This window comes from Patiria miniata, unplaced genomic scaffold (assembly GCF_015706575.1).
Source record: "Patiria miniata isolate m_02_andy unplaced genomic scaffold, ASM1570657v1 HiC_scaffold_1, whole genome shotgun sequence".
Taxonomy (NCBI): Eukaryota; Metazoa; Echinodermata; class Asteroidea; order Valvatida; family Asterinidae; genus Patiria; species Patiria miniata.
In genome coordinates this window covers 20547297-20570276 of record NW_024037047.1, presented here as the reverse complement: position 1 = coordinate 20570276, position 22980 = coordinate 20547297, and the positions used below count along the sequence as shown (strand labels likewise).

General features: G+C 40.8%; 2 protein-coding genes across 2 annotated transcripts; one reads left to right on the top strand and one right to left on the bottom strand.

The window, feature by feature from the left end:
- Window positions 1-144: 144 nt before the first annotated feature.
- On the top strand, window positions 145-6633 carry LOC119725277 (myotrophin-like). Its single transcript, XM_038196643.1, has 4 exons — window positions 145-405; window positions 2172-2285; window positions 3841-3924; window positions 5419-6633. Exons 1-4 carry the CDS (start codon window positions 337-339, stop codon window positions 5500-5502), a joined length of 351 nt encoding a protein of 116 aa, XP_038052571.1. The 5' UTR covers window positions 145-336; the 3' UTR covers window positions 5503-6633.
- A 4469-nt stretch (window positions 6634-11102) lies between these two features.
- On the bottom strand, window positions 11103-20890 carry LOC119725271. The gene is made up of 6 exons (XM_038196630.1): window positions 20470-20890; window positions 18979-19139; window positions 17413-17597; window positions 14464-14599; window positions 12633-12762; window positions 11103-11345 (listed from the first exon to the last, which is right to left on the bottom strand). Exons 1-6 carry the CDS (start codon window positions 20816-20818, stop codon window positions 11260-11262), a joined length of 1047 nt encoding a protein of 348 aa, XP_038052558.1. The 5' UTR covers window positions 20819-20890; the 3' UTR covers window positions 11103-11259.
- Between the last annotated feature and the right edge of the window lie 2090 nt (window positions 20891-22980).

Genomic DNA, 22980 nt, shown 5'->3' with positions numbered 1-22980 from the left:
AAAACAAATTCACCCTGAAGGACCGTAGAAAAACAAATAATGTGGTCACTGGTATCCCGTACGCGGGAAGTGATTTATGAACGTAGTAAATGAACACCAGATGAGGGAAATTAGACTGGCTCCAGTAATTACGCGACAACATGCCATTTAAGGACAGGGTACGTGACTTGGAGCCGTGCACTTATTTTCATGCGCTACTTCCGTATTTTCCAATGCGCAATTGAGAGGAGAAATTCGACACGCAAGAGCGAGTTCTTCATTCGAAAACTTCATGATTGAAGACCTGAATTGCAATTTTTGAGAAGTTTCTTCCGTGACAGACACGCACAGTCAAACATGAGTAGGTTACAGTGGGCCTGTCAGAATGGCGACATGGAACAACTGACGAAATTAATCGAAGAAGATGTGAGTGTTTTGAATTGGAAAGAAATTACAGACAGTCATTTTTGGTCATTGCATTTACATGTAGGCCCTAGGCCCTAATAAATGTTGGTGTTGTGCCCATTCTTGAAAATCACGCATTCTCGAGAATGGGCATGCACATTCTCGAGAATGGGCATGCACATTCTCGAGAATGGGCGCACATTCTTAAGAATGAGCGCCCATTCTTAAGAACGAGCACGCGTTCTTAAGAATGAGCGCTCATTCTTAAGATTGGGTGGGAATATCACGTGCACAATTTATGAATTTTGCCCAATCTTAACAAACATTGCACGACATAATTATGTTAAATGAATTGTATAGCGGTTAAAAGGGAAACAATTCATATAAAGAGGAAAGAAAATGTGCTATGCTTCTGTACTCGTATAACTACGATAATTTGAATCAAATTAAACCTGTTATTATTGCTTTTTTCTGCCCACTATGGGAAGTTTTGTAATAACGGAGGACTGGGAACTAGTCTGGGAAGTGCTTTGTTTAGGCTAGACAAGTTACAAGTCCCTGCATGTATCATATGCGTGCCACGAAAAAAAAACGATGTCCAGAAGCTGCCAAAATTGCTCTTTTGACTAGATAGAATCCAGCTCTGCGACGTTATGGTGGGATGTGAACAATAAATTGGTGGCAATTTAAATGGGAAATAGCATTAGCACTATGGGATGTCGCAGTATTCATTCTCATTCTTCACATTCTTCATTCTTACGTTAAAGTGTTCTGCCTCAGGGATTGAGTTGTGAACATGTGTTCAAAAAATAGTGTAAAAATACAACGGAAAGAATGTAGGCGATCGTGAAGTGTAGGGCCCCTGTTTTGTTTTGATCAAATAAGAGTCAAAAATGTTTTTTTTTGGGCTCAAAAATCTTCTTTACAATCAAAAGCAGATTTTATCAATTCTATTGACACCTGTTTTGCAATTTTGAACAGATTCTTGGGGTAGAAATCATGATTTTCCTGCGCGGTTTGTGCCTTGCCCGTGTGATTCAGCGCGCTGTGCGTGCTCACAGTACATCGCGCGGTGATCACCATCTTTATTTTCGGGTTGCGTGTTGTCTCCGCACTGTCATTGTCATTTTACCCCCAAATTTCCCTAAAAAATCAAAACCCTACCCTCTAATCTATGACATACCTGTTCATTGAGAATGTCGCCAACTAGTTTGGTAGGTCCAATAATTTGAAAGTGGATTTTGTTCCCTATAGGAACCGGGCCCTACACTACACGATCACCAGAATGTAGGCCTACAGATGTAGTCAAGAAGTACACCTGTAAACGTGGCGTCAATTACAACGCCACGGTTCAACCTAAAAGCACTCGAAATAGTCACGCGGCACATCATTTTGCCAGTATTATAACATAAGTACTTGCATACAAAGCTTTCTGTAATTTACGGGAGCATACTGCATAGGATCTTGCATTGCCAAGAAATTTGAGGGGAAAAAAACGACCTCGACACAAACGTACGAGCAAAACTTTGGATTTTCTGAGGTCACGCACGGTACGCTGGTACTCCGAGTCATGCACGTGTGAAATGGTAGGAGCCATCCAGGTACATGTACCAGTACAATCTTGTGCGTCGAGTGTTACTACGCAACCCTGGAGCGTGGTTATATATAGCCACATTCACGGGTCTAGTCAAGAAATGGTCCGAGTATGAGTAACTTGGACCCTACAAAACATTGACCAGAACTTTCCCAAGGCTAACCAACTACTGTCCGTCTTTGGTTCATGACAGGGCGAGGATGTGAATCAGGTTCTTTCACAAGGCAGGAGGCCGCTGCACATCGCGGCCGACTACGGACAGACGGAGGTCATCAGGAAATTAACCGAAAATGGTGCAGATGTCAATGTAAGTGACTTTGAAGTTCAGCTTCAATCAATCACCCAGAAGTGCATTTGTGCGATTGGTTGAACCTGTCAGAAATCTCTGCCTCCCTTTTCAGAACGGTTGTACAGAGCAATAAATTAGAAAGATACATGTAGGTGATCGATCGAATGCAGCATGATCGACCAATAGCATACATCTATTGATCATTTCCAAGCTATATATTTCTAACAATTTTTAATACTGCAATCCCCCCCCCCCCAACACTGAAAAAAAACCCAATGATTGGAAAAAGTCCGTTATTTTTTTTTAAAATGAACCCTTCCTTTCTTGTAAACAGATTGGCCACCATGGCAGTTGCCTAAGTTTCCACAAGCTTTTATTACCAATATTTGTTCCCTTTTTCCAACTTAAAGTGGCTTCCTGTGTTTCATACATTTCCCTCATTTTATGAACATGCAGTATTTTATTTAATCTCTTACACTGTGAAGAATACAGAGTTGGCCTATAATATTTATTAAATGCCTCTGAAAGAGAAGCAGGCTGGCATGCTTAACAAACAAATATGTTTGTTATTACTCAAGCTAAATAAATAATACTCCTACATTTATACAGTTGAACGTCGCTATACCGAACACCTCTTTACTGAACATTTGGCTATACCGAACATCGTCCTTGGTTCCTGATTTTTATGTACAAAATGTACCAAACATTGTCGTTGAAAAATGTCAACAGAGGAGCGACAAATGGCTATTATTTCCCCAAGGAATAGAAGGGGAAATCCACCCATTGCTGTAGGTAGTATGCTAAAAAACTGTGTAATTACATTATTCAATAGTTGGCACGTGATCAAAGTCATCTTTCCGTAACTAGAAATACCAGGGCGTGCAGGGTGAAGTTCTGAAGGGCACTATCTATTGCAAAGTGAATTCTGGAGCACCAGCAGCTTAAAATGGCTAAACCGAATGATCGCTATTAGGAGCAATTTCTGTGGATCCCGCGATGTTCGTTATAGCGGCGTTCCACTGTAATTGTAACTCTGAACATGCTGAGTGCTGGTACACCAACATGGTGTACTTTTCTTGCCAAATCTACAAATATTTTATGGGTACTTTTGAAATTAATTTGATTTGAAAATAAGGTAATTGTATGTTAGGCCAAAAAAAAAATAATATTCAGTCTCTGGTCAGACCAAAGTTCCGGAATTGACGCGGCCGCGCGGCTTTTTTGTTCTTTTTTTTTGCTTTTTTGTACAGGATTGTACAGACAAGGTGGGGTACTATTTTGCTTTTTTTGTGTCCTCATGTACATTGGTGTCCTCCATAATTTGCCTTGGTGCTTTCGATCATTTGCCTTGGTGCAATTTCCCATTTCTTGGTGCTCTTTGGTAAAAAAAAATTGAGGAGGTGCGGTAATAGAGGGCGCTGTTGGAGCTACCGCGGAACATTTTGGAAAAAAAGAAGAAAAAAAAAGATCGACGCTCATGATTAAAATCGACGCGCGCGCTGACCAGAGACCGACTTATTTTTTTTTGGGGCCTTAACTTCTGTTCTTATTTTTCCAAATTTTGTTCCCACAGGCAGTTGACAAAAACAATATAAGTGTCTTACTGGCTGCAATTTTCGAGGGGCATACGCAGTGTGTTGACTATCTACTTCAGAAGGTGCGTATTTCTCTTTCGATTTTCAGGTTCATTGTATCTGATATTTAGTAACAGTTGTGATAAATACTGATCCAACATGCCTTGCATGTTGTAGTGTTCTTTTGGCTTTTGCTGTGTACTGTGCACACAATTCATTTTTAGATGTGGGAGGAAAACAATTAAAGAACATTCTGAGGAAAACCCACGGAATCGGGCAGGGACTGAAAACCCAATCCACATATTGGCCCATCAGGCAGGAATCAAACCCGGGTCACAGCGGTGGAAGGCAAGGGAAGTACCGCTACGCCAACCTGACTCCCCTATAGACAAATCCGGCAGCAGCCAATTTCTGCAGTGGCAGCTGGCTCGCACGAGTCGCACTCAACGCGCTCCTCCAACCAATAGGCATACCAAAATGCGCACGCGCCTCTTCTTTGAGAACACAAACAGCATGCGCGTGGGCGTGACACCACCACAGTAATGGCTTCAAATTCTGGTCGCCGGATTCCACTGTTGTCCAGTTGTGTCCATCTGCTTTGGACACTGCTCCAATAATCAGATGGCGACCAGCCCCTCCCCCAACTGTCTGTCCCCCTGGCTTTAAAGCCAAGAAAGTGGCTTTAAAACCAATAAAAGTGGCTTTTAAGCCAAAGGGCTCCGTGCGCCAACGAAAGAGGGCGCCCTTTTACCTAGCAACGACATCCCATGGGCGGGACATTTAGCTGGTTGACGCGCACCGTTCCTTGTGTGTGACGCACGTACACCAGGGGATTTGTGCTACGTCAAAGGTCATCTAGGCTTCGCGGCAAAATTGCAGTCAGGCAAGATGGTGTCGGTTGGTCACCCCCAACTGTACTTTCTTTGCCGGTGAGGGGGTGCTTGTGAATGGAGCGGATAGGGATATTGCGATAGTGTATTCCTTCTGTGTGTCCGTGTGTTGCATTTTGGTTAGGGTGAACTGTTTAGTGATGTCGTATGAAAAATCAGACTTCAATCTCAACCAAACTTGGTGACAATAATCTTTGGGTTGGGGGACTTAAGATGACTTGAGACATTTGAGGTCAAAGGTCATCTAGGGGTCAAATGAGGTCATTGTTGATGTGGTTAGGTCAACTGAAAAGTGCCGTCATATGAAAAGTCAGACTTCACTCTCAACCATAGTTGGTGACAATAATCTTTGGGCTGGGGACTTAAGATTACTTGAGACATTTGAGGTCAAAGGTCATCTAGGGGTCAAATGAGGTCATTGTTGATGTGGTTAGGTCAACTGAAAAGTGCCGTCATATGAAAAGTCAGACTTCACTCTCAACCAAACTTGGCGACAATAATCTTTGGGCTGGGGGACTTAAGATGACTTGAGACGCCTGATGTCAAAGGTCAAATGAGGTCATTGTTTTTTTGGTTAGGTCAACTCAAAAGTGCTGTCATATAAGAGGGCACTATTTACAGTGGATAAACTATTTTGTAAGCTGTAACGATGACAGCATTTTCTTCTTCACATTGTGTCTTTCCCAGGGTGCTAAGAAAGACGGAAAGTTTAACGGCGAGAGCTACATCGAGTTGGCAGAGAAGAACGAAATCAAAGAACTTCTGAAGTAACACTCTTTTGTTTTTTGTACTGGTAATTTTTTTTTCTGAGTTTATATTATGCACTTGTACAAAATGAGGCGAAAAGTGGCAGTCTATGCATTCTGGAGACTATATCATTGTAGGGCCCAAAGCCTTAAAGCTAGAGTACATGTAGATCTTCTTTTTTTTTGAAGCAACAAAAGGGCTCAAAATCTAAAGAAGGGTGCTTATTACAACTGATCTGATGAAGTTTTAGCTCAGTGAATGCTGTATATTCCAAGAAAACAATATTATAGGATCCCGATTTCAATTCAAAAGTTGCCGAGTCACATTTTGAATTGCGCCCGAAATCAGCATCCGGAACACGATCTCATTCAGCTAATTTCAGCTATAAGCTGTCACGCACTGAACCGACAAATAATAGCAACTGCGCGCTGTGTGTCGTGACAACGCTTGCGCACACCCGTTCACAGATTCACCAAATTACAAATCAACTATTAACTGAGATTTCCAAATACTTGGAAATTTGGAAATTGCCTTCTTTTATTGTTTTCTTCAAAATAACAGCATGCCAGAAGGAATAATTTCACAGGGAGTTTAGCACCATTTACTATCTTGGAACCAAGTAAGCCTTTAAACAATAATTAGGTCAGTTGCTTTTTGGATAGCTGCAAATGGAATACTCTACCTTTAAAGTACATACATTTTTTTGTATTTGTGCAATTTTAGGTCAACTCTAAAAATGTGTAATTTCCTTGGGTTTGTCATTTTCTTTGCATTTTTTTTCTAAAAAAAAAGGAACAGAAGTGGTGAATTTAGAGATTTAAAAGTGTTTTGGACTAAAATCGGCAACAGTTTGAGTTATCAATCTACGTACGTATGTTTAGTTTTAAAAAAACCTGTTAAAGCCAGATTTTGTACCAAAAAGTTCTGTGCGTGTTAATCGAATTATGTCTCAAAGTGCTGTTGCGAGAATTTTGCTATCATAGTTTTAGTAAATCTGTGCAAAATTTCACATTTGCCTGCTCAAGTATGAGTCTTATCATGTAACTATGAAATACTCATATTTTTATGACATTTTTCTGATTCTAGAACAGAATTACACAAGAGCTTAGATCCTTCTAAAAAGAACAGGCAGATTTAATCAAATTAATCTGGAGATAAAAACAAGATGTTTACTTTTTTCAACTGAGCAAACAGCTTCTTTTTTTTTTAACTAAAAGTTACCTCGAGTAAGCTTCTACCTTTCTGCTTTGACAGCAATTTTGTATCACAACTCAGTGTTGGGATTGCCCCCTCTTTCTCTGGTAAGTGACTGGTATTGATTATTAACCCTAACTCCCTGGGCATTTTTGCTAGGATGCAACCTCAATCCTGCAAAATCCTCCAACTACCTCCATGTAAAAATTGCATACAGCCTCAATCCTCCGTTATTTCTTGAATGTGGTCCTTGGGGGGGGGGGGGGGGGGGGGGTTGACCACTGCCTCAATCCTGCAAAATCCTCCAGCAATCACTGTCAATATGTTGAGGCAGAGCCAGTGACATCCTGGAGCAGTGCGGAGGATTTCAAGTGTAGTCTAGGCCTAAATTTATGCACGGATGAGCATAAACAACACAAGGTCTTGCCCAAGACCTTGACACAGTGCATCCTCCTAAATCAGCCACACTTTTTTGCCATGTAGCCTCAATCCTGCAAAATCCTCGATTTCGCAAAGAGAAGCTGGGAAAATTAGGGTTAAGAATTCACTTGTTAATTTGATATAGCTTTGACTGGAGGTGATTGTTAAGCCAGCTGTACGTACCAGTTACCTCTTTTTATATTACTAGTCGGTATACAGCTCCATGACAAGGGAAGTGGAAGAATTTTTTGACTGTGAAGGATCAAACAATAGAAGGGTTACTAGTTAGTACTTGACATTTTAACTTCGACTCTGACAAGAAAACGAAAAAAGTAAATTTCATTGTAAATAAGATCTGCCGTACGTGATTGCATTAGTGTTACACATGTAGGCCTATACTTGATTCTTTCTGGGAGCTTATTAGAGCAAAATTGAATTTTTGTCACCCGTTTTAAATATTGTCAAAATCTGAAAAGTATTCATAAAAAAAAATCATCCCCAAAAAGAAATTCCTTTCGAAATTTTCAATATTTAACTTGGCAGAATTGTTCAGATTCGTACATAAATAGGACGCACTGTATATGATGGCTTTTGGGTAATGAAATGTGAAGTACTCTCCTTAACCAGTTTGCGCCGGGATTATTTTGACAAGAATGGAACTAGGCACGGGATTACTTTTCACTCGACCTCATGTCAGTCGGGTTGAACTGAAGCCGTCACCCTCGGGCAGCACACTCATATTTCCAGCCTCGCTTGCTGCGAGCGGGTCACTGACAGATATTTCCAGCCTCGCTCCCTGCAAGTTTAATTGTCATCCGTTCCGAATACCGCAAAACGTTTGCGTGTATACACAGCTTCTGGCACGAACTGGTTTAAGAAGTATGATCCTAACTCGTGCAAAAGTTGCGATTCTTTTCTTCTAACACTTTGTATATATATTCACGCATCCAATATTTCTCCCACTGACCAAAAACAATTAAATGTATTGTCGTATAATAGTATTTGTGCTAGGATCATATGTTCTCTGTCCATATTTGCAGTAAAATTTTGCAGAAAAAAATTTAAAATTTATAGTAATATAAAGGGAATTAGGTTAAGTATGTGACTTGTAAGATCACACAGGCCGGTGATTTTGAGCCAAAAAGTTCTTTTTTTACCCCCGGGTGACTGATCATGTGGTTTGATATCCTTGTGTATTTTTTTTTTTTAAAAGACATATATAGAGCTATAATTTGCATATTGATTTAACCATGAATGCTGATTGGCTATATTTATCCTATGGTGGACGTCAATAAAGATATTGTAATCTTCAAATGGGAACTGAAAAAATGATCGGTGATTGATGTGTTTTTTTAATCGTTAACCCAACAGCTCTAGTCTGAGGACAACCTGTTTTCCAATGGAGCCTCTCCTTAACCAATGTCTGATAAAATGTGAGCAATGCAACTTTTATGCGACCTCGCGCACCAGCCAATAGAAATTGTGATGTTATTTCGATCAGAAACATGGACCAAACTGTTGATTGGTCAATTTGGCCACCATGTTTTTTTTGTACTGCATGTAAAACGGGTTGCTAATAGAAGGCGCCCACTGATCGGTCAGAATCGCGAGGTCATGACGCAGTCTTGTTTTGCATAATTATCGCCGAATCTGCTCGCATGCCATAGACCCTTGCTGTTCAAGGGGATATTCCATAGACTAGTCTAATGGCTAATATTTGACAGATTTTAAACAGAAAATTTATATTCCCCCTGGAAGCTTTCAAATGAAGCGTGCAAAGTGTCTTTCGACAAAAGTGTGGAACTTGACCAAAAAAACAAAACGAACCACTCAACTTTATACGAGTAAAATAACATTGTAGATTATTTTTAAACGTCTCCTCAATACGGCTCACATTTTCTGAACATCTGAATTGAAAAAAATACTATTTTGATATTTGGTGATCAATTATTTGAGTGTTCGGCATTCCCATTCATAAATACCTTTCGGTAAACAAGTGAAAACAAGTCCAAACTTCACAAATTTTGCTTCAGGTTTTGTAAAAACACCCCTCTGGCCATATCTATGGTATGTGCCTGACGCGCAGTGCAAAAAACCTTCTTTTATGGAAATTGGCGGAACAGTGTTGTAGGCTCTCGACCAATAGGAATGTGTAAACTGTCTCAGGTATATATGAATGTTTTAACCTTTTTTAGTGGGAGATATATGCTCCATATAAAGCATTGAGGCTTGTCTGGTTTGTGTTTTGTACAAGTATTTGCCATTGGGTTACAACACAGTAAAGGAAATACAGCCAGCAGCCAAATACGTTCACAGCGTTTCACAGCTTTTATTACAGATGCTATTGAAATAACTGACAAAAAGTAATGTCAACAATAAGGCCCCCCAAAAAAGAAGTCTCCGGTTTCTGGTATGGACCTTGCTCCAAAAGTGGTGCGGCGACGCGTTTTTTTATTAAAACTTTTTTTGGGTCAAATGTCGGCTGATGACTGCAAATGGTGCCCGACTAAATTTAGTGCAAAATGTATGGGAGCCCAGAGAGGCCACATAAAGCTTATACTCGATTGTAACCCCATCTAAAAACACGTTAAAATTATGCAGCAGCAGGATTCCAAGTCAAACCAGTGAGTTTGGCGATTTTGAGACCTCATCTTACATTGAAATTTTTTTAAAAAATTTTGCCGATGCGCAGGGCTACGGCGACGCGCGCGCAGACCAGAAACCGGAACTTTTTTTTTTTTGGCCTAAGCTTCACACTTGCCATTTGTGTCTCACGATTACTACAAGTCAGTAATAACAAACAAAATGTGGACTAACTAAATTGAGTAAATTGGGGCAGTATTTAAAAAAAAGAGGTTTTTTCCCCCAATAACAGTCGACTAACCACTGTTGGAAATTAATAAAAAAATTCACTTTTCTTAAAGTGACACCACACCAGGTGCCATGATTTCACAGGATGCTTGAGACTATTATTCACTTACAGTCAGTAAACATTATCATAATAAGTTGGTAGTTGTGCTTTTTGATGTTTGCAAATGTTGTATATTGACTCAATGCACTGTCTTTGAAACATGCTTTGCCAGGTACAGCACGCATGCAGATGTTGCAAAAATGGCAAAACAAACGTACATGTTTTTCTTTCTTGCCACAATGACCTCGAGTTGATAATGCTCAATGCATCGTTGACATTATCTAAAGATAAAAGCGTTTCAAAAGAAAGTACGAAACTGAAACTTCTGAGCAAGACTGTTTATGGAATGGTGGTGCATAAGTTTCTGGTAAACAAATCATGACGCTTGTTATTGTTGGCAGGCCTGAAGCATGTAGCCCATGCCTAGCAAGCAGGAGGTTTTGGGTTCAAGTACTAAGACAATACCCAAGCACTTATCATAATAATTGAAAGACAGAAGTTCACAAATTCAGTTAATAATAATAATAATAACTGCATTTATATAGCGCTTTTTGCCAGAGGAGAATGCTGGGGAGAGAATGCAACCAAAGACAGGTAAATGAAGTATATGAACATATGAGACCCATTATGTAGTACCTTTTTGCTAGGTGCTGCGGCGCATAATTGCTGCCACTGCCAGAAACACCGGGGCAAACCCCTCCTCTTAGCGACAAGTGTTACTGGGTTCTTTAACGTGCATTACACAACACACGGGACCTACGGCTTTACGTCCCATCCTAAGGACGAAGCAATAATGGTAAAGTGCCTTGCTCAAGAGCACAAGCACCATGTTCCCACGGTCAGGATTTGAACCCATGCACCACGGCACACGAGTCGAACACCGTAACCATTGGACCACAGCGCCCCAGTTATGATACAATGAGGATTTTTTTTTGAGAAAATATTCCTTGAACACCACGCAGTGCAAAACTGACCTTTTTTCCCCCAAATATTTGACAACACATTCCTCTTCAAATTATAAAGAAAAAACAAAACTTACAAGATCAAAACTGGGTTCAAACATGTTTTGTTTTTGCTTGAAAACCTGTCTTAGTTTATAATGAAATCCACTGCCTCACAGACGTAAACTGTACTAAATGTATTACATTAATACGCAGTATACCATTCACCAATCATAATCAAATTGAAAACCACTCAATATTGGTGTTATGTTCATGTTTAAACTAGAAGTACAATTAGACACATGTCGGATGGCTTCAGAAGAAAGATCCCATAAAAGCTATGCTGACGTCGTCGCCGTAAGAGAAAGCGTTCATCTGCCAGTATCGTGGAGCATAGAACACTGGGGAAACAAAAAGCAAACAAATCAAAACAAATACAACACAAGAAGAAAGTTGTTTTTGTATATCTAGAAGCACAGGGGATATGTTCCTCTCTTGGGGCGTGTAGATGTTTTGTTTAAATACAAGAGTTGGAGTTGTTTTTGAAACCCGGGCCTCGACTCCAGCTTCGGATTCACCTCTGGCTTCAGAGTCATTCAAAGCGAACCAAATACTCTAATTTTTTTTTTAAAGGATTTTATGTTCCTAACGCAGAACATGCAATTACACTGAGCCAAAGGCTGTTCAATGAGGCACCTTTAATTGCCTGAAGTCAAAGCTGAAGACAACACCAAGTTTTCGTAAAAGCCTTTACGGAGTCAGCTGGTGTAGCATGAAGTACTGCATGGGTATGAGTCCCACAAGATCAAACTTTGGAAATGTTTCTCCCAACCTCGTTCCCCGTGGGTACGATCTTGCTGCGCCATGTTGTTTCCCATCATGCCTTGCGCGATCTCAACCCCTGGAATTGTGTAATTTAAATGTGTCAAAATATGGCACATTATAATTAGGCTGCAGGTTATCCATTTTACGTGCCGACGCCATCTTAAAATGTTAAAAGTTGTGATTTTGAAGAATCAATCCCTTCAAACATAACGTTTGGACGTTGCGTTATTTAGCAAAGATTTGTATCAAATGTACGCACCCCTTTCGTCCCTGTACAACCGAAGATACAGGTTTTTTAAGCGAAAAACGAGGCTGCCATAATCCATATCGTACAGGCATCGCGACTTTTGAATAACAATTTTTTTCGTACGTGACGTTTACGTGCAAAGCACGCGAGCGCATTATGGGCGCGCCCGGCGTGCAATCTTCGAAATGCGTGCGCAGTACGCTGTGAATAGCCAATCAGTATCATTTACGTCATCATCACGGCCAGGGGTTAGTGTAAGGAACGTGCACGCGCCCATGGAGCCGAGGCTGTGTTTCTCCATCAAAAGCTAAAACGCAGTACTGTATACAAGTATACATGTATAGATGAATCTAAGCACGTGATGACAAGGCCCCCTTCAATGGAGAAACCATTGTGCATGTTACTGTACAAAGCAACTGCCCCATGATGGATAATCTGAACAATAGCTAGCACAATGCTTTCGCCATTGAAGGGGGCCTTCATGATAGAATTCCTAGTGTGCTCTGTATGGTCTATACAGTGAAGGCGAATCCAAGTATTAAAACTGACTCGTTCAAAATTGACAAACAATTTATATAACAACTTGTAGTTTAATACTCCAGACTGTTCAACTTACACACGTCGGACTGTTCAAGGACTATGCGGAGTTCAGTGCAGTTCTCCTTACAGGCTGATATAGGATCCAAGGTTACCTCCTGCGACCCATAGGCCTGGGTTATCCAGGCGTTAGGTTGCTCAGGCCAAGGCTGTAAGAGACAAGGATGTAACATAAATTGTAAGTCCTTTTGTTCTGTATGTAGTTATGTGGTATAGTTTTCAGTCTGTGAGTATGACAGTTGTTTACAGGGTGAGTAAAAAAAAAACGAAACCCAAATGTCGGGACCATTGTTTTAGTGAAGTTCTGCATGTAGCACTTTCAAAATCTAGGATATGAAAGCCCAATTCATCAGCTTTCTTTTAGTACAAGAATCATTCAAATCACTCATGTACTTTTCAAGTTACGGTGTTTTAAACACAACCACCGTTTTAAAGTTCTGTTCACGGATCGCAAAAAAGGTGTGGACAGTGCGCTCTTTCAGCAAAACGAAACAATTCACATACATTCCTGTGTGATTTGTTTTCGTTTTGCTGAAAGTACACTGAACTTTTTGCGATCCGTGGACAGAACCTTAAAACGGCGGTTGTGTTTAAAACTCTGTAACTTGAAAAGTACATGAGTGTTTCGAATGATTCTTGTATTAAAAGATTATAAAAATTGGGCTTTCATATCCTAGATTTTGAAAGTGCTACATGCAGAACTTCACTAAAACAATGGTCCCTACATTTGGGTTTCGTTTTTTTTTTAAACACCCTGTACAATTTAATGGAGCCAGTTTCGGGTGACTGAGGAAAATTAGTCGACTTGTAGTTGATTTGTGACGTAACTTACGCCAGCACACCGATAGCAACGCATGAACGCCTCTAGTCAAACGATGGTCAAAAGTCCTGGCTCCCCGTTGTGCTTCATGATGCACGCAGATATTGGTTACCAGTGATGCAACCGTGCCCCATGCTCTGGTACTCTCTGATCGTAAGTCACAAACCCTAACCACAAGGCCACACTCCCCCCAACTAATACCGGTACCCATTTATACTCCTGGGTGGAGAGAGGCAAGTTGGAGTGAAGTGGCTTGCCCAAAGACATAATAAATGACTAGCAGCTGGATTTGAACCCCTGACCATCTGATCGTGAGTCACGAACCCTAACCACTAGGCCACACTCCCCCCAACTAATACTGGTACCCACTTATACTCCTGGATGGAGAGAGGCAAGTTGGGGTGAAGTGGCTTACCCAAGGACACAATAAATGACCAGCAGCTGGATTTGAACCCCTGACCCTCTGATCATGAGTCACAGACCCTAACCACAAGGCCACACTCCCCCCAACTATTACCGGTACCCATTTACTCCTTGGTGGAGAGAGGCAAGTTGGGGTGAAGTGGCTTGCCCAAGGACGCAATAAATGCCCAGCAGCTGGATTTGAACCCCTGACCATCTGATCGTGAGTCACGAACCCTAACCACTAGGCCACACTCCCCCCAACTAATACTGGTACCCATTTATACTCCTGGGTGGAGAGAAGCAAGTTGGGGTGAAGTTGCTTGCCCAAGGACACAATAAATGACCAGCAGTTGGATTTGAACCCCTGACCCTCTGATCATGAGTCACAAACCCTAACCACTAGGCCACACTCCCCCCAACTTATACCGGTACCCATTAATACTCCTGGGTGGAGAGAGGCAAGTTGGAGTGAAGTGGCTTGCCCAAGGACACAATAAATGACCAGCAGCTGCATTCGAACCCCTGACCATCTGATCATGAGTCACAAACTCTAACCCTCTCCCCAATTGACAACAAAGCATAGACATTATTCTCTGTCAGCCACTAACAGACAGATGTTACTCACCAATGGGTGTGCCTCGGCGCTAGGGGTGTGTATCAACATGAACATTTCGGATGCAACCTCCGCCTTCTGGGGCACAAAGTACGGCTTGGGTGACATGCTCCGGATCAGCCTGACCCCGCCCGCTCTCTGGACACGCCTACATATGCAAAACAGAGGCTCATCATTATGTGCATAAATGAATACCAAATACAAAGTCTCAGGAACTCACAGCAGGCTTGAAACTAGAGTTTAGTTGGGTCATTTTAAGGAAGAAGAAGAAGTCTAAGTAGAAATCCCAAGTATCTCAGATGGGGTTGTTTGATATTTAAACCTAGTAACAATGAATGGTCGGTCTAGCATCATCTGCCATGAATTAGCCTATGCAGGGTCTGGAGGCTGAAGAGGCTGAAGCTGACCACCAAATGGAGCATCTACTGGACGTATCGTCACCGTTTTGATGAAGTGACGCATCTGTACACACAGATGCAAAACCAAGTTTTGAGAAAATTGTGTTTGAAATTGGTAGGTTTTTCAATTTGCATTTTTGTGTACATTTCTCCCCCAGAATTAAAAAATATATAACTTAGACAATAGCCCAGGAGTGAAATAGCCAAAAACAATTCTCTCTGTTCATAAAATCATGTTAAATTAGAAGATATTAATTACTAAAGATATATATCGTTTATAAAATGTATACATTTTAGAACGCAGATGCGTCACTTCGTCAAAACGCAAATCGTGGAGGCTTCATATCTCTAAATATACATGTGTAGCACACGTGTAAAATCAATGAGACTAAGTGACACATAGATATCCGTCACTTCGTCAAAACGAAAAACTTAGTGTGTAGCACTTTCAACACTTTGTGTAATTAGCGTAATTAACAAATGATGGAATGTTGTGTCTCGAAACTTGCTAATCATGTAGAGGACATCATAAAATGACTACCAAAAATCTCAGATTTCAGAAAATCTCGTTTTTGGATGGATGCATCACTTCCTCAAAACGGTGACGGTATGTCATCCCTGTCCTACTCTACGGATCAGAGACCTGGACCCTTCTCAAAGCGATTTAAGTCGGCTCGAATCATTCCATCTAAGGTGTCAGAGATCCATCCTAGGCATTTGCTGCTTCATCAGCAACAAAGATGTCACCCGCAGTGCTCAACTGCCTGCAATGGCCTCCCTAATCCTTCGCCGGCATCGTGCCCTCTTCAGCCACGCCGTAGGCCTTGATGATAACACCCCAGCCAAGAAGGCACTCGGCATCACTTTTGACTCCTGGAAAGGTCAACCCCTGGCTTTTGGCTGGACAAGGCCCAGAGGTCGCCCAGAAAGACCCTGGATAGATCAACTGAATTGATCAGCAGGAGATCAGCACAACTGACCAAAGCTGTCTCTGCGGCTAAGTGAGTGAGTGAACAATAAATGCACAAAAGGTTTATTCATGCCTATCCTAGCGATACAAAACCATTGCTCTCCAACTCCGACTTAATGCATAATATAACGTCTATATTTTAACATCTTTTTTTGATTTACTTCAATTTTGAGTCTTGTAATTTCCTCTTCACCTACCAATAGAATGACTTAGACCAAGTAAAAAAATAAACCAGCCCCCCCCCCCTTCCTTTTTCCTGCCTGACTGCTTTTTTGGGGGGATTTTTTTTTCATTTCATACATTTGCAATATTTTGCAAATTCGGCAATACATGTCTTTCTATTTGTTTACTACAAATTTGTACCCATGTAGAAAGGGTGACAGCTCGTTTGGACCAAATTTTGTATCAGCAAAAGAATCAAGAAAATGGAAGAACACACCCGCCAACTTGGAAAATCTGCCATCTTGAATAAAACAAAATGGGGGCTGCCTCCTTTATTTTTTCCAAAAGCCTGGATGAGAAATAGTCCGAGTAACTTGGACCCAACTTATCGCCTTTTTTAACATTTGGACATGGTCTGGCGATAGTAGGGTCCAAGCCCATTCCGAGACCTAGACAACACAGTCACTGACAGTCCCAAAAACCAACATTTTCCAACAAAAAACATCAGATTTCACCTTCAAAATGGCCTCCAAATTACTAGATATGCCACCTGAGGTACAAGTAGACATCGATAATTAAGATGGTTGTACTGAAGTTTACTTACGATCCGGAAAAAAGTGAAATTTTCCGTTCATTTCGGAGAGCTCCCCTCGCGATCTTGAACACGTTAAATTTCCGATCATGTTTAATGTTTGAACGACGCGATTTCTTCTACATGCCCAGCGTACATTTGATGGTCCCCGTATCCCGAGTGCGATTCCGTTACCGAGCGCGCGCGATGCATCGATTATGATAATGAGTAGACTGGATCACGTTTGTAAACACATGTGCATTTCAAACGATAATAGGGAGTCGGGAACTAGCGCAGCTTTTATGGCGGATACTAGTTCAACCTGGTTCCCGATTCTCTTTTACAGTTCGAAATGCACATGTATGTGTTTACAAACGTGACTCATTATCATAATCGATGCATCGCGCGCGCTCGGTAACGGAATCGCACTCATGATATGGGACCATCGAATTTACGCTGGGCATGTAGAAGAAATCGCGTCGTTCAAACATTAAACACGATCGGAAATTTAACGTGTTCAAGATCGCGAGGGGAGCTCTCCAAAATGGAAGGAAAATTTCACTTTTTTTCCGGATCGTAAGTAAACTTCAGTACAACCATCTTAATTATCGATGTCTACTTGTACCTCAGGTGGCATGTCTAGTAATTTGGAGGCCGTTTTGAAGGTGAAATCTGATGTTTTTTGTTGGGAAAATGTTGGTTTTTGGGACAGTGACAGGATGATGTTGTCCAGGTCGCGGTATTAGCTTGGACCTTACTATCGCCAGACCATGTCCAAATGTTAAAAAAGGCGATAAGTTGGGTCCAAGTTACTCGGACTAGATGAGAAAGTATTATTTTATTCGGCCTTATGTGCTCACCACTCTAAATGAAAATCGGTGCCCAGGAGATCCCCCATGTTCCTGGTAGGGGTCAAGAGGTCATCGATGCTGCGGATGTAGGCGTTGTTGCTCTTGACATTGAGGGCGCTGTAGCTGAGCTGGTCGGCGTTGTCCAGGTAGAGCGACTTGAGATCGTTGAATGTCACCTGGCTGATGTTGGCATCCTGGGTAGGGACGGGGAGGGGCAAGTCATGGGGAAGGGGGAGGGGAGGGAAGACAGTCAAACAGTTGATTATTTCAGTACAACTGGACAGTTGTACTAAATGCCGGAATTGCAGCAATTGTGGCTTGCTTAACTTTCCATTTAGCTAGCAAAGATCTACTTAATCTTCACTAACTTTTCGATAATCCTTACTTTTACGACCCCGTTCCTATATAGAAAGGGAAAAACTCACCAAAACAGTTGACTAAATGACACTCAAAATTGACATTCTGATATTTCTTGGCACATCTGAACAATTGGCAGTGACACCTTCTTGAATATCAGCAGGTTTAATTTTGTGAAAAGAGGGCAGGGCTTTGATTTATGAGGGAAATTAAGGAGTAAAAGACGACGGTGACAACCAGAAAACGGACTCAAAAACCAAGATGGCAAACATGAAAGCTTGAGGCAATGAAAGCTTGATGCTGATTGACTGATACAAAAATAAACATCTTATTAATTTTTTTAGCAGCCAATCAGCATTGAGCTTTCATTATGTAGGGCTTTCACTCATGTTTTGAGAACTACAACATGCACCTGACTGCAAAAAAAAAAAGGTAGGAAAGTCACATTTTCGTTGAAAGCGCTTTCAAAATTACAACTAACATGAGTTTATATGAAGAAAAAAGACTGCTTTAGCCTGCAAAAGTCACTTTGGTACTGGACAGTCATCTGCAAAAGTCAGTTTTGAACAGAACTCGTAAAAAATAGAGGTATCCTAAAGATAAGGATTACCAACTTTTCATTACTGCCTGCCTAACTTTTAATTTAGCTAGTGGCAAGCGAGCTGCTATGAGTGGCACTAGTAACTAATAACACGCTAAGCAGGAAAAGCCTGCCTGATTTCTTGAGTGGCTTGCTTAACTTGCTTAACTAGACACTTAGTAAATTTCCTTACTGTTCAATGAGTCAGCCAGCCACTCAGTGAGAAGCTTGCTTATCTTTTCACAAAGCTAGCAAAGCCTGTAAGTAGCTTGCCTAACTTTCCATTTAATAGCTTCCATTCATCTACATGTTTATCCTGAAAAGCTTGCCTAACCTTTTATTCAGCTCCTAAGTCAAAACTTGCCTTTTTTTTCATTGAGTCAACAAGTAACTTTGCGTAGCTTGCCTGTATTTACATGAAACCACAAAGCCAAAGTTTGTACCTAATTTACTCTTTTTCCAGTGTGTCATCACGCCACTGTGAGACACTCGCCTATAGATCTCTTCATGAAGTTACAGGCAAACTTTCGCTTTACTGAGCAAGCAATCAACAGGAAATACACTTTACCTTTCATTTCACTGAACAGACACTTCAAACTCATACAAAATATGCTGCTAAAATGTGCGGTAAAAATTACCTTGACGACAAATGGTATCGCAGAGTGATAGTAGTATCGTGTGAAATTGCGCAGATTCCGGAAAGTATGGACTTTAGGGATCTCCTCACATGGCCAGCAGTCCACTTGATCATAACTGCCGAAGAAAGGATTGGCAACCAGACATTCCTGCTCATGGAGGCCTGAAAATATCAAGAATGAATATGGATGTTGTAACCATTGTGCGAATTCATTAGAAGCGGTGTCAGAATTAAGTGGGATCCGACATGATATTGCTTTAAAAGCACAAGAAAAACCGGGAAAGAATGTCCTACCCTGACCCTACACTTCTAAATTCTAGTCGTGTACACAGTTTCAGGAGAGTCTTAAACTTTTTAAAAGTATTTTTGAACACTGTTGTAGAATTTGTAAATGTTTCTTAGTCCAAAATATAATAATAGATACTAATAATGGCATTTATTAAGCACACTTTTGTTCAACATACAGACATTTGCAATGTTGCCAATTAATGTTGTTATTGATCGGGTCTGAGTGACGTCATCCGATGAAAATATTCATTTGCACATCAGTTTGCACCGGTTGCTATGTGTTACCATTCAGCACTCCAGACTCAAGAACCATTGAGTTTCAAGAACATAGGTCTGGGAGCTAGATAAGCCGATGTAACAATTTCCTGAATGTCCACACCCACCACGCCTACCTATATTATGATGAAATATGTAACGTCAGGATTTTGCTTTAACATGTTTTTAAAAAAACAACTTTAACTTAAGTTAATCCGCCTCCTCTAACGTGAGGACGTTGTAAATTTTTTTTATAAATAATTTAACAAACCTAATGTTAGGCCAATAAAAAAAAAACATGTTTAGTGTCTGGGTTTTTTTTTTAAAAGGAGGGGGCGGGCTTTTTACAAATTTTTTATTTTCAAGATAGCCAACAACCGTTGGTTTTTACACAGTTCAAAGAAACAAAAAATGAAACAGACATGCTGGACAAGAGAATTAAACATATTTTAAGTGTTTTTTTAACTTTTACAAGTACAAGAATTAAAAAACACTGCTGCGCGGGCATTCTTGTCCATGTCGAGGCTGGTTTGGAGATCGCAGGGTCGACTGCATGAAAATTAGAAGTTCCGACTTGCAAGCATTTGATTCTATAATGGATCAGTCGACATTTTTGCTTTTTTCAAAAAAAAAAAACCCAAAAAAGAAAATCCAAGCGGCCGCCAAAAAGGAAGCGGACGGGGACGCTAAACATTTTTTTTTTTTTTTAATTTTTACTTGATAGTGGATATTTTGCCGGAGGTAATGACAGCAAACTAACGTTTACTAAAGGTTTGCCGGCGGCAATCCATATCAACAGAGGGCGCTGTACTCTTTAAGATAGGGCTGAATTATAACATGTATTAAATTCCCACCAAAACTTGCAAAAGTGCCTTTTTACTTCGCCTTACTCTTTTTTTCAGCTTGTCATCAATAATATATTTGACATTATTAGCAAGAACTGCCTTACCAGATAAATCAATAACCGCCCTCAACGGCAGGGACGCAATCCTAATCGCCCTCATCATCGGGTACAGGAAATCCTGCGTGTGCCGCATAGCGAACATCTTCGTGGGTTTGTGATAAGCCACCAACCCGTACACCGCCAACAACACCACGAAAACACCGAAGATGGACAGCCCAAAACACCGGCATGCTCGGCCTCTACGGGGCTTTGGTGGCCTTTTATCGGCCGCTAAGGCCTGCTGGAAACACGAATCTATGTCCGTGTCGTCCAATCCCCAGGATTTGCCGAGTTCGCGGAGTTTTCTCGCGTCTTCGGCGAGGGAGTCGTACAATCTATCTTGTTGAGCGGCCATTTTTCGTTTCCTGTGTTTGGTACTTCCGCATATATTATGCAATCATTAATATTAGACTAGCAAACCAGTCGCCGATTGGCCGCTAATCAAGCTTTGAAAAGGAGTGTGTTTCGTTAACCCCATATTTAGAGATCAATTCCCCTCCAAAATCTAAACCTGGCAGTTGACTTGGAATTTCCTCAGTCTTAGCAAAACTATCCATCGATTCTCATCTGAAAAATAACTTTCTGAGCGCCTTGGATAACACAACAAGAATGATTTTTTCCCGGTCCATGAATGAACCATGAATGAACAAAGTTCCAACTTAGCTCGGAGAACAGTTTTAATAATTACAACTGCACTGCTTTCAAAACCCATTTGAGAACAAATACGACACATTTTAAGGGCATGCAAAGTTGTAATTTGTTTCATTTTCCTTATTTACTAGGGCCTAGGAGAAAAAATAATTGCTCCTGCCGACCCCGCCCCCTAAATTTGCCGTATTTTTTTTGATAGACATGTTGAAGTGCGCCCTCTGTATATACTCAGTAAATCCATACAACTGACACCAACTCATGTAACGAGTTAATTGTATTTTGATTGGTCAATCTGAAAGTTTCTAAATCTCAATTATGACCAAATTTTAACATAAACTTTTCTCTTTGTAATGCTATTTAAGAACATTGAATTAATTTACATTTGTTTAATCATCCAGAAGTATTTAATGAAAAAGGTAAAGAAAAAAAGTGAGTTAAATGTTATGAAATCCTACTTCGATATTAGCCAATGAACACACGTGTCACAAATTAAATCTGATTTAGATAGCCCCGCCCGGCGCACGTACATGAATTTCTGAATTTTAACACCAGGCTGATCTTGGCACGAAAATTGGGCCGGATTTTCGGCTGGCCGGATTTTCGGATAGGTACTATTTTTACGGCGGCGCGCCGCCGTGAAGATTACCACTACGGTGGCCCTAGACAGCCATTGCAAATAAACCTTAGGAGAAAACGAATTATAAAGAAAGTTCAACTTCTTATCACAGTAAGTTACCTTAAATAACTGAAACTGTTGTTTATTCGACTCTAAAGTAAATCGTAATGAAAACTGTGGCAATTTATTTTCAGAATTGGGAATGTTAATGTTATGAATTTTAACGTTACTGAATAAAGGTTCTGCCTTATAGCCTATGAGAGGGCGCTATATCCGCCAGACTGCCACTCAAGTAGTGGTGCGTTGCGGGAAAGACCGGGTCTCAGGCATGAGAATCCTGTTTAAACAGGAATTCCTATTTGTTTTTTGCCAAAATGTCCCGGGGATGCCTCATTTCACATTTTTCTTTCTTTCTTTTTCATAAAAATTAATGTTCAAACGGCCCTGCCGCAATTTCTTTTCCCAGACTACAGGGTTGTTTAGCGCCCTCTACGATACTTTTATGACACGTACGTACGCAGGTAAAGAAAATACGGATATCCCATTTTGAAATGATTTTGTACCATCCTAAATGTCCGAAATGTCCCATTTCCAGTTGTATACACGGGTTCAGGGACTCTCAAAGTGTATTCTATTCCCGCCCCGAATAAATCAGTATTGAAATAGAGCCAGCCCAATTAAATTAATCCAACGATTGATCATTACGATACAAAAGACCGGTTTTTGCAAAGAAAATGCGGATATCCCATTTTGAAATGATTTTGTACCATCCTAAATGTCCGAAATGTCCCATTCCACTTGTATACACGGGTTCAGGGACTCTCAAACTGTATTCTATTCGCGCCCCGAATAAATCAGTATTGAAACAGAGTCAGCCTAATTAAATTAATCCAACGATTGTTAATTACGATACAAAAGACCGGTTTTTGCAAAGAAAATACGGATATCCCATTTTGAAATGATTTTGTACCATCCTAAATGTCCGAAATGTCCCGATCCAATTGCATACACGGGTTCAGGGACTCTCAAAGTGTATTCTATTCGCGCCCCGAATCAATCGGTATTGAAACAGAGTCAGCCTAATTAAATTAATCCAACGATTGTTAATTACGATACAAAAGACCGGTTTTTGCAAAGAAAATACGGATATCCCATTTTGAAATGATTTTGTACCATCCTAAATGTCCGAAATGTCCCAATCCAATTGCATACACGGGTTCAGGGACTCTCAAAGTGTATTCTATTCGCGC

Excerpts from the sequence above, each read along its gene's own strand:
- LOC119725277 (XM_038196643.1), top strand. The coding sequence starts at position 337 with ATGAGTAGGTTACAGTGGGCCTGTCAGAATGGCGACATGGAACAACTG. Across the intron at positions 2,286-3,840 it reads AAAATGGTGCAGATGTCAAT|GCAGTTGACAAAAACAATAT; the intron begins GTAAGTGACTTT and ends TTGTTCCCACAG. Across the intron at positions 3,925-5,418 it reads TTGACTATCTACTTCAGAAG|GGTGCTAAGAAAGACGGAAA; the intron begins GTGCGTATTTCT and ends TGTCTTTCCCAG.
- LOC119725271 (XM_038196630.1), bottom strand. The coding sequence starts at position 20,818 with ATGGCCGCTCAACAAGATAGATTGTACGACTCCCTCGCCGAAGACGCG. Across the intron at positions 17,598-18,978 it reads CGATACCATTTGTCGTCAAG|GATGCCAACATCAGCCAGGT; the intron begins GTAATTTTTACC and ends GTCCCTACCCAG. Across the intron at positions 12,763-14,463 it reads GCGCCGAGGCACACCCATTG|CCTTGGCCTGAGCAACCTAA; the intron begins GTGAGTAACATC and ends TGTCTCTTACAG.